A 13,724-nucleotide genomic window follows, 5' to 3' on the forward strand; every position below is an offset into this window, starting at 1 on the left:
GCATAATTTAACCATGATCCAGTGGAAATTGTGGGCTGTGGAAGTCTTGAAGTTTCCCCCACTGCAGTAATCCAGCCAGGTGGTGGTGAAGGTATGGATGAAAGTCTTAACTGCAGAATCTGAGAGAGATGGTCACAGAAGGTTTTTAATTGGAAAAACTCTCCTTTGGTGGAATCAAGATAAACAACTTCTTGGGATGTGAAGATGGAGCCGCATGAATGAACAGTACTCCGGTTTTTTCATACAGGTCCTCGTCAGCCACCGCCAGAAGATCTAAATATTGCAAAAGTTTATTTTTCCATTGAGTTAACCACCGGCTGTTGGGGGCGCTGGGTGAAGGATTTGGTCCTAAAAGATAGTCTGAGAACCATCAGCTTAAGACTGAAAGCTGGCACCATGGTGGAAAAGGATCTGACTGAAGATGAGCTTGTAAATGGTGATGAAAATATTGAGCCTTGAGGCACACCGTGGTTAACCACAGCAGAAATACCTCTGATGTTAAGAGTTGATGTTTGAATAGAATTTGACTGGACTGATCCTCTAATAAGGAAATATACCTGCCGCAGCAGCTGAAGGGCAGTGAGAGAATAAAGAGGAGAGCAGCAGGAGAGGAGGCTGGTGTGCGAAAGGTCCCTGAGGATTAGGCTCCTTCCTAAATTTAGGCTTGTAAATGCATCACTTATTATGTTTAAAATGTATTGAATACATGAATTGCGACAAGATGATTAAAAAAAAAGTGAATCTAAGCTCATAATTTTTTCTCCCACTAACAATGCACTACATTTAGTCTCAGATCTGTTTCCAATGCAAATGAATGTTGCTATTTCATTAATTTTAAGGTTGTTTTTTTTATCTTATTGCTGCAGACCGCTCAGGGCTGACCAGTGTGGAGAAGATCGAGCAGTGCCAAGAGGCCTACCTGCTGGCGTTTGAGCATTACATCAACTACCGTAAGCACAACATTCCTCATTTCTGGCCCAAGCTGCTGATGAAGGTGACGGACCTGCGTATGATCGGAGCCTGCCACGCCAGCCGCTTCCTCCACATGAAGGTCGAGTGTCCAAATGAGCTCTTTCCCCCCCTCTTCTTGGAGGTCTTCGAAGATCAGGAAGTTTGACTTTGTGCTGTACACATTTATGGCCGTTTGGGCTGAAGAAGGAGTGACTTCGGGTCGAAAGAAAAGGAAAAACTGGATTTTGTTTTCATCAGTGAGAACGTGCCCCGTAAACTTTTCGTTTGTTTTGCCCAGCTTTTTTTGTCAGACGCTCACAGGACCCCTGTCTGCCACCAGCAAGCACACATCAGCATCATGAAACAGAAAGCATGAAGGCACTTTCGTCTGAGAGGTGCAAACACACATTTTTTTATCTTTTAATCGAATACTAAACGGATTCCACTCACTGCGCTAAAAGGTACGTCTGTTTGCAGACACGCACAGCTTCTGCATAGATAGCAGTATCATGTCCACATCTAATGCAAACTGAGGGGTTTTATTTAGTCTCTGCTAGCTGCACACCCACCTGTAACCTCAGTCAGCGTTTCCTACTAGCTCCTACATCTGCTCCTCTGAAAAACCCCACCCCGCTCCTCCAAGCTCCCTTTGCGCTTTGCAACCCTTGCACTACATCCACCGAGGCCCTGTGAGTTTTTGTCTGCTACCTCCCTTACATGTGTGCACAACAACACACACAAACAGAATGTACATGCACAAACCATACCCCTGCACTATTACCTCATAGCTTGTAAAATGTCTTTCCTTATTTTTTTTTTTTTTTTTTTTTTTTTTTTGGTGGTTTTAGTGCAGTTGGAAAAAGTGGAGCCATGCAACCCTAAGCTATGCCAGATATATTGGGAACAATTTATATGATGCACACAAACATAATTTATTTAAAAACATATTGTGTAAGACATAGGTGTTATTATGATGCATTAAAGTCGCTATATGCCAAGAGCAACATGGTGCATTCTGTAATCACTAAACAGAGCAGCTAAATCAGTTTCTGCTTGAAAAAACAATACGTATTGATATTTTTGTGAAAGTATACACTAGTCTGCTCAACATTAAAGTATACTTCAGTGCTGTTAAATATGGGGGAAAGTCCATTTACTGCTAGTTTGCTTATACGTTACAAACAGAATCAAGCTAACCAACAGGTGGCTAGCTTAGCTTAGCTTTAAGCTAGCATAGAGGTTGGAAAAGTCAGTCTGGATACTTTTTTCAATTCAATTCAATTCAATTCAATTCAATTCAATTCAATTCAATTCAATTCAATTCAATTCAACTTTATTTATATAGCGTCAAATCACAGCAAAACCATCTCAAGACGCTTTACAGACAGAGAAGAAAACATATTGAAAGCCAATTCATAACAGCTTATATAAGGAGACCAAGAGATTGAGTTGAGTCCAACTCAATCTCCCATCCTGAGCAAGCACACTGGCGACAGTGGGAAGGAAAAAACTCCCTTTTAACAGGAATGAAACCTCCGGCAGAACCCGGCTCAGGACAGGCAGCCATCTGCCTCTGCTGTGTGGGGGGAAGAGGACAGAAAGACAACAGACAACAGGAACTGCTACTCCCGGCCAGGGAGACCTGCTGAGACAGGAGACATACATGTTAATGATGCAACACTGTTATTGGGGAGAGGGATAAAAGAGAGAGATAAAGAGAAAAAGAAGCTCAGTGTATCAGGAAATGTCCCTCAGCAGTCTAAACCTATAGCAGCATAACTAAGGGATGCTAACCATCCCTAGCTATAGGACTTATCAAAAAGATAAGTCTTCAGTCTAGTCTTAAAGGTGGGGAGGGTGTCTGCTTCCCTAACACTAACTGGGAGCTTATTCCATAAGAGAGGGGCCTGATAACCAAAGGCTCTGCCTCCTGCTCGGCTCTTTGAGACTCTAGGAACCACAAGTAAGCCTGCAGTCTGCGAACGAAGTACTCTGCTTGGTATATAAGGAACAATGAGGTCTTTGATATATAGTGGTGCCTGGTTGTGGAGGGCTTTATATGTAAGGAGAAGGATTTTAAATTCTATTCTAGATTCAACAGGCAGCCAATGAAGAGAGGCTAAAACTGGAGAAATATGATCTCTCATGCTGGTTCTGGTCAGGACTCTGGCTGCAGAATTCTGGATCAGCTGAAGGGTTTTCAGGGCATATTTAGGACAGCCCAGTAATAGAGAGTTACAGTAATCTAGTCTCGAAGTAACAAAAGCATGAACCAGTTTTTCTGCATCACTCTGAGACAGAATGTCCCTAATTTTGGCTATATTACGTAAATGAAAGAAGGCTGTTTTAGTAACCTGCTTAATATGTGGGCCAAAGGACAGGTCAGGGTCAAATATTACTCCAAGGTTTCTCACTGTAGCACTGGAAGCTAAAGTAATGCCATCCAGGTTCATTACAAAACCGGAAAATTTAGTTCAGAGTTTTTCAGATCCAACGAGAATTACTTCAGTCTTATCTGAGTTTAAGAGGAGATTCTTTTTGTTTTATGGAGGGTGAATTTCAGACTCTGCTTTGCTATCTCATTCCTAATTGTATGTTAACATCTTCTGGAGCTTCTTTTATGAACAAATATGAAACTCTTCTTACTAAGCTTGAACATAACGAGAGAAAGCATTTATTTGTAAAATACAAAAACTGGTCCAACATTTGTCCTTTTCTTCCCATCTAGCCTTTGCAGAAGGAGTTTATTCTTACACTAAACATATATAAACATATATCTTAGCTAAAAGCCACAGAGACTAATTTAGTTACAAGCAAGTTAACTTAATAAAGTATTTATTTTTAGTGTTTAGATGCTGCTTTACTTGCTAAAACATTCATGTTAAATCTTTTCATGCTGCAAGTACGAGTCGGTTATTGCCAGTGCACAGTGGGCCACAACATGGACAGTTATGTCCAGCAACTTACTGCTGCAAGTGTTTTAGCTAAAAGAACAAGTAAAAATGGGATTACATTTTACTCTGCAGGCTGTGGTAAGCCACACGTTCTGAGAATAGCAACTTTGAGATAACAAAACACGTTTATTACTTTTTGCAGGATGCTAATGCTAACCAACACAACTGAACTAATAGTGAAAACTGTCTGATTTGACAGATTTCTACGTTTTGTCTGTTTTTGTTGTATTTTGGGGTTTTTTAGTGTCAAAATTATATGTTTTGGTGTCTGTGTTTCTGAAAGAAGTTAGCTGTGCCCATTTTTGCAGGATTATGTAAAGCGTCTTTAAAAGAAGCGTCTTTCTGTAGAAAGTTTCATTGGTGCCAGTGCAGCTAGTGCCCGTGTCCCAGTATGGCAGCCATTTACTGTGTGGCTGCTGTGACAGTAAAGGTTCAATGCAGGGATGTCCAAGTCCAGTCCTTGAGATCTACTATACTGCAACTTTTAGATGCATCCCTTCTCCAACACTCCTGAATCAAATGACTGCGTGTTTACCAGGCTTCTGCAGAGCAGAATGACCTGCAGAAAGGAGATTAGCCCTTTGATTCAGGTCTGAGAAGGGATTCTCAAACTGTGAGCTCCAGAAGGGTTGGAGAAACATGAATGTAATTTATTTAACCTTATGTGATTCATTGGTGAGTTAAAAACACAGGAATTGCAGTTTGGTCTGACAATCCAAGTTTCTGTCGAATGATGGTTAATGGGAGGAAATAGTAGACTTTCTCACAGGGCTGTAGCTCAAAATCTCTAAGTCACAGCTCTTTCACATCTAAGATTCAACTGAAGCCAACTTAAATTCTTGCGTTTTATATATTAATGTATGTACAGGGAAAGCTCTGGGCGTGAGACACATATTTGAGAAGAGTTTGTACATTTAGGCAATGTGAAAGTGGAGAAGTTTTTGTGCTGATATTTTAGTTTTCTTAAAACATAACCTGTGATTATGTCAAAACCGTGAAATATATTAAAATGTCCTTTTAGTCAGTTAAAGTTTGATCTTTATTGATCCATATAACCTTTAAATTATGTTTCTATGTAGAGGCAGGCCTGAGATGTAAGTTTCTAAAGTAGGCTTGGTTTTTGCCTCATGTCAGCAAAAGCCTATTCATTCCAATGAAAGAAGAAGTTTTTGCGAACTAAAACACTGTACTGAACGTAAACACTGCAACAGTTTTATACAGCAGAAGTCGTAGCACATTTTTCCCGATCAAGACACTCGTTTTGCTATAACTTCAGAAGGGGTAAAATCAAAACTGCAGGTTATAAAACTCCATAAAAAGTGCTAATAATACGTGCTCCTAATGTTTTCAGCACTGGCAACCATAACTACTGCACAGCTAACTGACATAGGATTAGATGTCGAATAAACATTAAAAAAGCTGGATATTAGCAGGTGTTAGCTAAAACTTAACTACACTAGCAGTGGCTAAAATTTAATTAAGCTTAAAGATACTATTGACAGAAAAACTAAATAGACCGAAAAGAGACTAAATATTGAACTTGTGTTTCCCCCGTGGTCCAAAATAGTTATTTAAAAAGTCAATATTGCTACATATATATATATATATATATATATATATATATATATATATATATATATATATATATATATATATATATATATATATATATATATATATATACATATAGTTACAATGTAATTACAAAAAAATGTATACAAAAATATATAAAATAAAGCAAGTTAGTTACTACTGGCTCAAGTGTAGCGTGATCACAGTTTGCTTTTGCCGCCCAAAGTTGTCATGTCGGGTTACTGTGATAACTTTGTTATCTTAGTCTATCCTGCCTTGTAGTAAGAAGCAGGAAAGGCATCCTGATCTGCAACCTTGAACTCATTTAACATGTTTACAGAAAGCACTTTTTGAAAGAAAATATCCACAGCATCTTTTTAAATGGTCTGTCTTACACGCGGCTGTAGCTCAGGAGGAAGAGCAGTTGTCCTTCAACTGGTAAGTTGAGGGATCGATTCCAGGCTTCCCCTGAAATGCCGAAGTGTCCTAGGGCAAGACACTGAACCCCAAACTGCCCCCCGATGTGCCTATCGGGGTATGAGTGTGTTGAGTGAGTGTGTGTGTGAATGGGTGAATGTGACAAGTAGTGTAAAGCGCTTTGAGTGGTCTGTATGACTAGAAAAGCGCTATAGAAGTACAAGTCCATTTACCATTTACCATCTTTAGCCTACGTAGGATTTTATTTTATTTAGATAGAGTATTTCTCTCTCCTTCAACACATACCTCTTGTTTCATTACCTCTTACAAATACATACAACACACACATATTCAATCGTTCTCTGTTGTGTACACCATACCTCACTAGTTGTGTTATTCTCCTTGTAAATACGCACTAAACTGCACACAGTACCTGCCTCAGTGTATGTTTCTCTCCTGTCTTGTGCGTTGCTCAGTAGATTCCTCCCCCTAAGCCAACGCCGTCTTTTGATTGGTTCAGCACAAAGCACACGGCGTTAGTGGGGGAGGATTGTGTCACTTACCTCTTCAGGCTATTCCCCGTTGTCTGCTACCCGCCTGAAACCAACAGATTCTACCTCACCCCTCAGCTCAGTGCAGCTGCCCCTCTGTCTGCAACAGCAACACTCAGATATACAGATATATACGTATACGTTCACACAGTGCAGGAAGGAACCCGCAGCATGGACCCAGGACAAGTGCTGCTCCACCAACGCTATCCCATAGGTCTTTGTAACAACTGGCAGCTGTCATGGCAGACTGGAATTTCCTCTGTTCACTTTTATCAAACACCACACGGGACCAACAATCACTTTGAATTGTGTTTTTTATTTTCAAAGCTGAACTGACAGCGAGGGCGAAGGGCGAACTAATGCAAGAAAACTGTCAGGGGACAATGACAGCTGGAAGCTGGGATGACAGCTGAAGCCATTTTGGCCCTAAGGGGTCAGGACTCATGTGAGTGCTGAGTGGGAGGTAAATAAACTGAAAATGAGTCAGAAAAGTCTGCCTGTTAATGGGACTTAACCCGGCCAAGGTAAAGCAGAAACAGCAAGGCTGTGGCGATGGGACTCAGGACATTATGCTAGCCGTCGCCAAGCAGGAATGGAACCTTCCAAATTCTTCACCAACGCTGCAGAAATGGACAAACCATTGAGGAAACTTTCTGTGGGACTTTCTCAGAAACTTGCAGTATGAAAGAATCTCTCCACGGACCAGATCCCCAAATGTCATCCACTAAAAAAAAATGATTATCAGGTTTTTTCTTTGCACTAAAACCACAATGTCTGTATCCCTCAGCAGATCCCTTCATCTGTCCTTCCACGCCCCTGTCCATCATCTCATCTCTTACTTACCCATAAAAACCAACAAGGACTTGCATCGTGGCCTTCTGGCCTCTCTCAGTGTCACTAATCCAAGTTGCAGGGTATGTAAATAAAATATGCTGACGTTAGCTACAGGGATACACACACACATACACACTCACTGCAATAGGACGATCGAGCTGTACGAGTTTACACCCACTGAGTCTACTCTGCTCAATATCACTGTGAATAAAAACCCCATTGAAGCAGATCATGGCTCCAACAGGGAACCGGAGACTAATTGATTTAAACACATTGATGAGCTTCTGAGGGGACTATAACACAAATAAGTACAATACAGGATATAGATGTATAAATATACTTTATAAATATTCATTATAATGTATAGTTTAACATTTATAAAGTATATCATAAATGTCCAATGACAATTTATGTATTTCTCGTACAGGTAATAGAAAGTAAATCTTCTTTAAATTCTTTTTACCAGTCAGAGCATGACTAAACCCATCTGGCATCTAAACATTAAGTAAATATGCTGTCAGATGATGAACAATAAAACTACGTGTTGTCATTTCTGGTTTACCTTAAAAAAAACAACCCAAAATCTAGACGAGGATATATCAGATGTGTAGTTCCAAACTTTTAAGACTCTATTTAAACATCTCAGACTCTCCAGGCCTCTGTTAGCAAGTAAACTGTTAAAGTTCACAACAGTCCAGTTAGAAAGTCTCAACCAGTGTGGATTTGCATGTAGACAGAAAATAAAGTACCAAATTGTACCTGTACTGGTCTTTAAAAGGTATAAACTGCAAGAGCACAAATAAATGCCTGCCTTTGATGGTACAACATGAGGATACCACCTCAGTGACAGTCCTTTGCACCCTTAAAGATACAGTTAGGTACATTTATTCACCAACATTTCATACTAATTGTCAAGCATGGTGGTGGAGGGCTGATGATGTGGGCTTGTTCTACAGCTACAGGACCTGGACACCTTGCAGCCATTGATTGGACCATGAACCCCTTTAGATACCAAAGTGTTGTGGACTCAAATGTGAATCCATCTGTCCAACAGCTAAAGTTGAAAATATACTTTCTTAAAGTTGTGCGTGTGTGTGTGTATCATGGCTGCCTTTTGTGTTTTGCATTTGTTTGAAGGGTTGTTTATGCACATCCTCAGCTATGCATTTTTACCTTGCAATATGAAACCAACCAGTAGGGGCAGAGTCAAGAACAGCTCATACAGATGGAAAGTGTCGGGGCCAACAGTCGTAAAAAGTTCAGAAGTTTCGAAGACCAGAAATGGGCCCATTGTTTTAAGAGCCATACAGGCCATCTACGATACCACTGCTGTTTTTTCCTGACGTGCTCTCAAGATGAACCCAATACTAAACTCTACTTTTGTCACCAATGTCACATTTTCAGCTACAAATTCTGAACTTATATCTGGTCTGAGGGCTTAAATGCGCCCCCTAGTGGAAACCTCCAGTGACGCAAATAAGTATGTAAGCAGTCCCACTCACAACAGAGCCAGATCTCTGAGGGCACATGAAGTTTAAAAGCAGGTATTTTCTCACTCAAAACCTCATCTGATGATCAACAGAGTGACTGAAAAAGAATCAAGATGTTGCAAAGGTCCAGTCAAAGTCCAGACCGCCATGTGGTCTGAGTCATGATGATGGTGATGCGATAGACTGATAGAAGAAACATGATTAGTCTAAGTGGTTTCTGCTTAAATTGGTTCTTCAAGCTGTTTAATAATCAGATGTACTTGTTTTTATACTGCCTTTTTGGCTGTTGACAAATAAACAATGACACACTGTAATTCATTTTTCCAAGGCTGGTAACATTCACATCTTTGTTTTTTTTATGTCGTTATGCATAAAAAATGGAATTTTAAGAGGGTTTATTTTCTTTGTCACATGAGCCAGTGTGGTATGGGAGAAATCAGAGACTGAATCTGTGCTGCCAGCCCAAAAAAGACCACAAATCTGTCCTGAAGAAGTCACTGAACTACAATAAGCAATTATTCCATCTAATTTCTACACATATTGAGTTTCAGACTGTAATTTGGTGGAAAGTTTACAGTATGTTCTGCTTTAATGTCTACATGCAGAAAAATATTCATTTTTACCATTAAGGGAAAAGTTAAGGACCATAAAGACACTAAACATTGAATCAATGTGGTATCGAGAACAATCCTGTGATGTACGCCCCTTGACATTCAGCGTTTTCTTAGTCTCTTGTATAGCTCCTACCCTTCTTTTTGCATGACTGAGGTCAGCCTCATGGTATGTCATGAAGATTTGAGCTGACAGCACAGCCTTTCTGTCTCTCTTTCTCAGCCAAATGATCAGTGGGTAACTCATCTCTCTGTCATCTTAAAGTAGCCCCACCAGCACCTCAGAGCACACTGCCCGCAGGCACCATCCGCTGCACCAGCTACCACAGTCGTCACCGATAAGCTCCTTCAACCTGAACGTCTATGCCATATCCCTGCCATGTTCACACAGCAGGCAGTTCCACCTAATGGTGCCATGTTTTTATTGACTGCACTCATTAGTTGTCTTTATGACCTTGGTTGTCATGGGGAGAAGGCAGTCAGGCACACAAAAGCAGGTTTTCTGCATGACAAACCAACACGCTGTAACAAAGCAATGACATGCAGTGCTGATTCTTGATTTCATGGATTCATACAATGAACTTCTTGTTGTGCATTAATGAGATAAAAATTATCTGATTTTATTTTTTTCCAATAACAAATTCCTGAACACGAAATAGAACATTTGATTTGTTCTGCATGCTTGATTTGGATGGGAAATGGCTCCAAGTAGTCAAAAGGTCAAAAGCTATTATATGGCACCAGATTACAGCTCGGTATCTGTCGCAGCGCTGCAGAATAAATCAGACAGTCTGCGTTCTCTCTGTCCTTATTCAGATTAGGATTTGTTTTGCATGTACACATGAAGTACAACATAAACACAACACTAAGCTCTGCCTCTGCAACATGGCACAACACTTTATGACTTACCCAGGGAAGACATCTGTCCTGGACTGTCTTTCTCATCCCCACCCCCCCTCTTCCCTCCATGTGTTTCATCATGCACCTCTTTCGCTGCTTTCCACTCAGAAACCATCCCAGTTTCATATTTGCACTCTTTGGTGGAGAAAGATGACAATCCCTGAAGGAATATGTCCACATGTGGAATGTAAAATACTGAAACTGTACCATTAAAGACACAGCGTGAAGTCCCACAGTCATGTTGTATTTAATGATGTTGCTGACGTTGCTTTCATTGTGTTGTTGCATGGATGAAAACCCAGACTATGTGACACAGAGTCCTCCTTTAAAGGTAAATTGTGTAAGAAATACTCACATCTAATGGTGAAATCATGCATAGCAATTAAAATAAATAATGCAGTCTACCGCCTCAACCTTTTGAACACCGTTAGCCACCGTTAGCCGCCGTCGTCTCCACACCGTGTGTTTGTTCTGCTCAGCCACTAAACCAGGTTAATTCACCTGGTTCAGTGCATGAGAAACAGATTCATGGCATCGATATGACCTGCTGAAAGCATAATTCCAACCTCCATTATACAATAAATTTACATATAATCCAGACACTACACATGCAGTTCTCCTCTACTGGGACTGTATGTTTACATGGTTTCAGTAGATTTCAGTCGCGGTAAACGCCATCCAGTCGGGTGTGACAAAAGCCACCATTTGCGTGACCTTAGTTGCTACTGAAACCGCATAAACATTCACTTCTGTCTGAATCCACTGTTATGCTGCCATGGCAACAAGCAACACTTAACAAAACCCAATGAAAAGAGTTAGCTTTAGGCTAATTTAGCCAGTACAGTTGACTTACTGGTGTAGGAGAACGCTGCAACTTCAGCAACCCTATTAAAATCTGCCTCCTCCTTTAGCTCCTTCCACCTGGGGAAAACTAGCTCCATGTTGATCCTATATTTTTCTATATTCCAGTAATGCTGCTTTTTTAGATCCATTTTTTCTTGGCGATGGTGAAATCAGCTTCTGCGCTGCTGCTCCTTTATTTTCGTAAATGACAGCTGAAGAGATTCTCCAACATCTCGGGGTAGTTAGTCTCTCTCACTGATCTTCTCCGGCATATCAGTCCCTGTGCACTGTGTACTAGCCTTCTTTTTCACATTGGTGCTATTTGTCCCTCACCAGCAGCCGTAGTTTCAAGATGGCTGACTGTCATGACACTTTACTACTATCTTACCGCTTTATGTATAAACAGATCTAAAATGATGAGAGTGTGTCAGATTATTAGAGATCATAATACACAGATGATAACACACAGAAATGCACACACTGACTTTGGCCAGAAAACAACAGAAAATGTTACACAATGTCCCTTTAAAATCAATAAACATAAACACTGAAATGTTGGTTGATTGATGTTAAAGCAAATAAATGTCTGTGTTGGTGGATTTAAACAAAATTAATGAATTGTTTTTATGATTTTGTTTGTGTTATAAATTCATCCCAGATTGTTTTGGTACATAAATGTGTGACGATTTGGCGGCATTGTGCACCACAGCCGCAGAGAGATTGCAGTTTGATTCTGCAGAAAATTTATTGGAAAAAAAAGCTAAATGGTTGAAATCTGTGATGCTCTTCTAAACTCTTTAGCAACATTATATGTCTTAATCCTCATTAGGACATCTGAAATTTCATTTATCCAGTTAGCTTCCTTCTTTCTGGACATTTATTTCCTTAAATAAGCTGAACTTTGTATAGAAAGTAAATAAGTTTCTGTTTGGCTGAATAAAACTAATTATTACCATAATATTCCCAGTTAGAAACACTGATGAGTCACATTTACAACCATGTGTAGTTAGTAAGGATCGTGTTTTTGTGGAATAACCAACCAGACTAAACATGAGTCATCTCCCCAAAAATCTGCAGAATTTCTACTTCCTCCTCTCACTGGTCACCAGTCTGGCCATTGAGCTGTGGGACTGCCTCCCATTCTTTACCCAGGAGTTGCTGAAAGTCGACCAGTGTGGCTGTGTTTCATTAAAAGCATGATCCCACAACAGATCAGCTGGATTGAGGTCTGGACTCACAGCAGGTCATCTCGTCCTCTCCACTTCCCCATCCTGCAGGAACTCTGGGATGATGCTGGCTCTGTGGGGGGAGAACTCTCTAAACAGGAGTGATCACCAACAGAAGGATCTTACGGAGGTTATTTACAGTGATATTACCCACGTGTTTAACTGTGCAGCTCATGGAAGCTTGATCCCTGAAGGATATACCATCAGGCTTTCCAACCAACAAAAGGTAGTAATATAACACAAATTTCCTCAGTTTTTGTGTGAAGTTTATTTCTTGAAGTTCTTGAAGGATCTACCTGATCATTGTTACAGCAGCTGTTTGCTAATATATGAACAAATACTTTATATAACCACACTGACAACATTTGACGCACCATTAACTCATGTAGGGTCAAGATCATTCATGTTAGCGCCTTAAACATTTTCACTAAACATCTACATACAGTATAATTATCCTACAAAATATTCATGAAGGTTTTTTTTTAATTTGTTCCTTTCTTTAAGTGAATGAGTCAATCCCCAAATTATTCATGTATTTATTTCATATCTTATTTAAATGACACAACCTGGTTGTTCTGATTTAATGCAAATCACCAGTTGATAAAAAACAATGTTGCAGGTAATTAAACTCATTTCCATCCATTCAAATCACAAACTAAAATATTGTTTGACGTTTTCATTCCTGAGCTCAGGAATTTTAATTAATTCAAATCAGAAAATTTGTTTTTATATAATGAAGACATGCTAATGATGGCAGTGGAACTCTAAATACTCCCATTTTTAAAGTAAAAACCCATTTGAATCATGTTTGCATTTTGGATCAATGCCATTGGCTCATTTATCATATCAAATCAGTGTAGATGTACTGTTGCACCACATGTGTTTACCATGTGGTTGAGGTGAAAACGAAGGAACATGGAGACCACGTAAATTTAAAACGCGAATAAAGTAAATTAAAAGACAAATATGGTTTAACAACTCACTCATCCAATTTTTCCTATTACAGGCAACTACATTCTCAGGAAAATTTAAAAATTAGTCCCAATTATGTTAGAATCTAGCAAGAATAAGTGTCTTTGCACTTATCCAAACAATAGACTGAGTCTTCCAGTAAAAACAAGCAGACATTTCAGTTTAAGATGCTTCAGGTGATGTAGAGTCATTAGCGCAGTTTACATTCCCCCCCCCCCCAAAATAAAAGCAATATTTGTAACTTTCAACAATTGCGATTTGCAGGTGTTTCCATTGAAGAGTGTTTAGCCCATTAGCCACCAGTCCCTTAAAATCTCATGAAAGGAACCAGATGTTGCAAGAAATGCGTTTTTTGCAAAGTAGCGTTATTTTGGGATTTCCTATTTGCTGCTGTCATGGTGTG

At 39.8% G+C, this 13,724-nt stretch overlaps 1 protein-coding gene across 1 annotated transcript in view; it reads left to right on the forward strand.

The window, feature by feature from the left end:
• The window catches only part of LOC306764927 (thyroid hormone receptor alpha), a gene marked incomplete at its 3' end in the record, with an annotated part of 81,936 nt that extends 80,819 nt beyond the window's left edge, over positions 1 to 1,117 (forward strand). The window contains exon 9 of the mRNA XM_079252229.1: positions 867 to 1,117. Within this exon, the coding sequence (XP_079108355.1) occupies positions 867 to 1,117 (251 nt within the window). The remainder of the gene's footprint in view (positions 1 to 866) is intronic.
• Between the last annotated feature and the right edge of the window lie 12,607 nt (positions 1,118 to 13,724).

This window comes from Telmatherina bonti (genome assembly GCF_933228915.1).
Source record: "Telmatherina bonti genome assembly, chromosome: 14".
In the NCBI taxonomy this organism is placed as follows: domain Eukaryota; kingdom Metazoa; phylum Chordata; class Actinopteri; order Atheriniformes; family Telmatherinidae; genus Telmatherina; species Telmatherina bonti.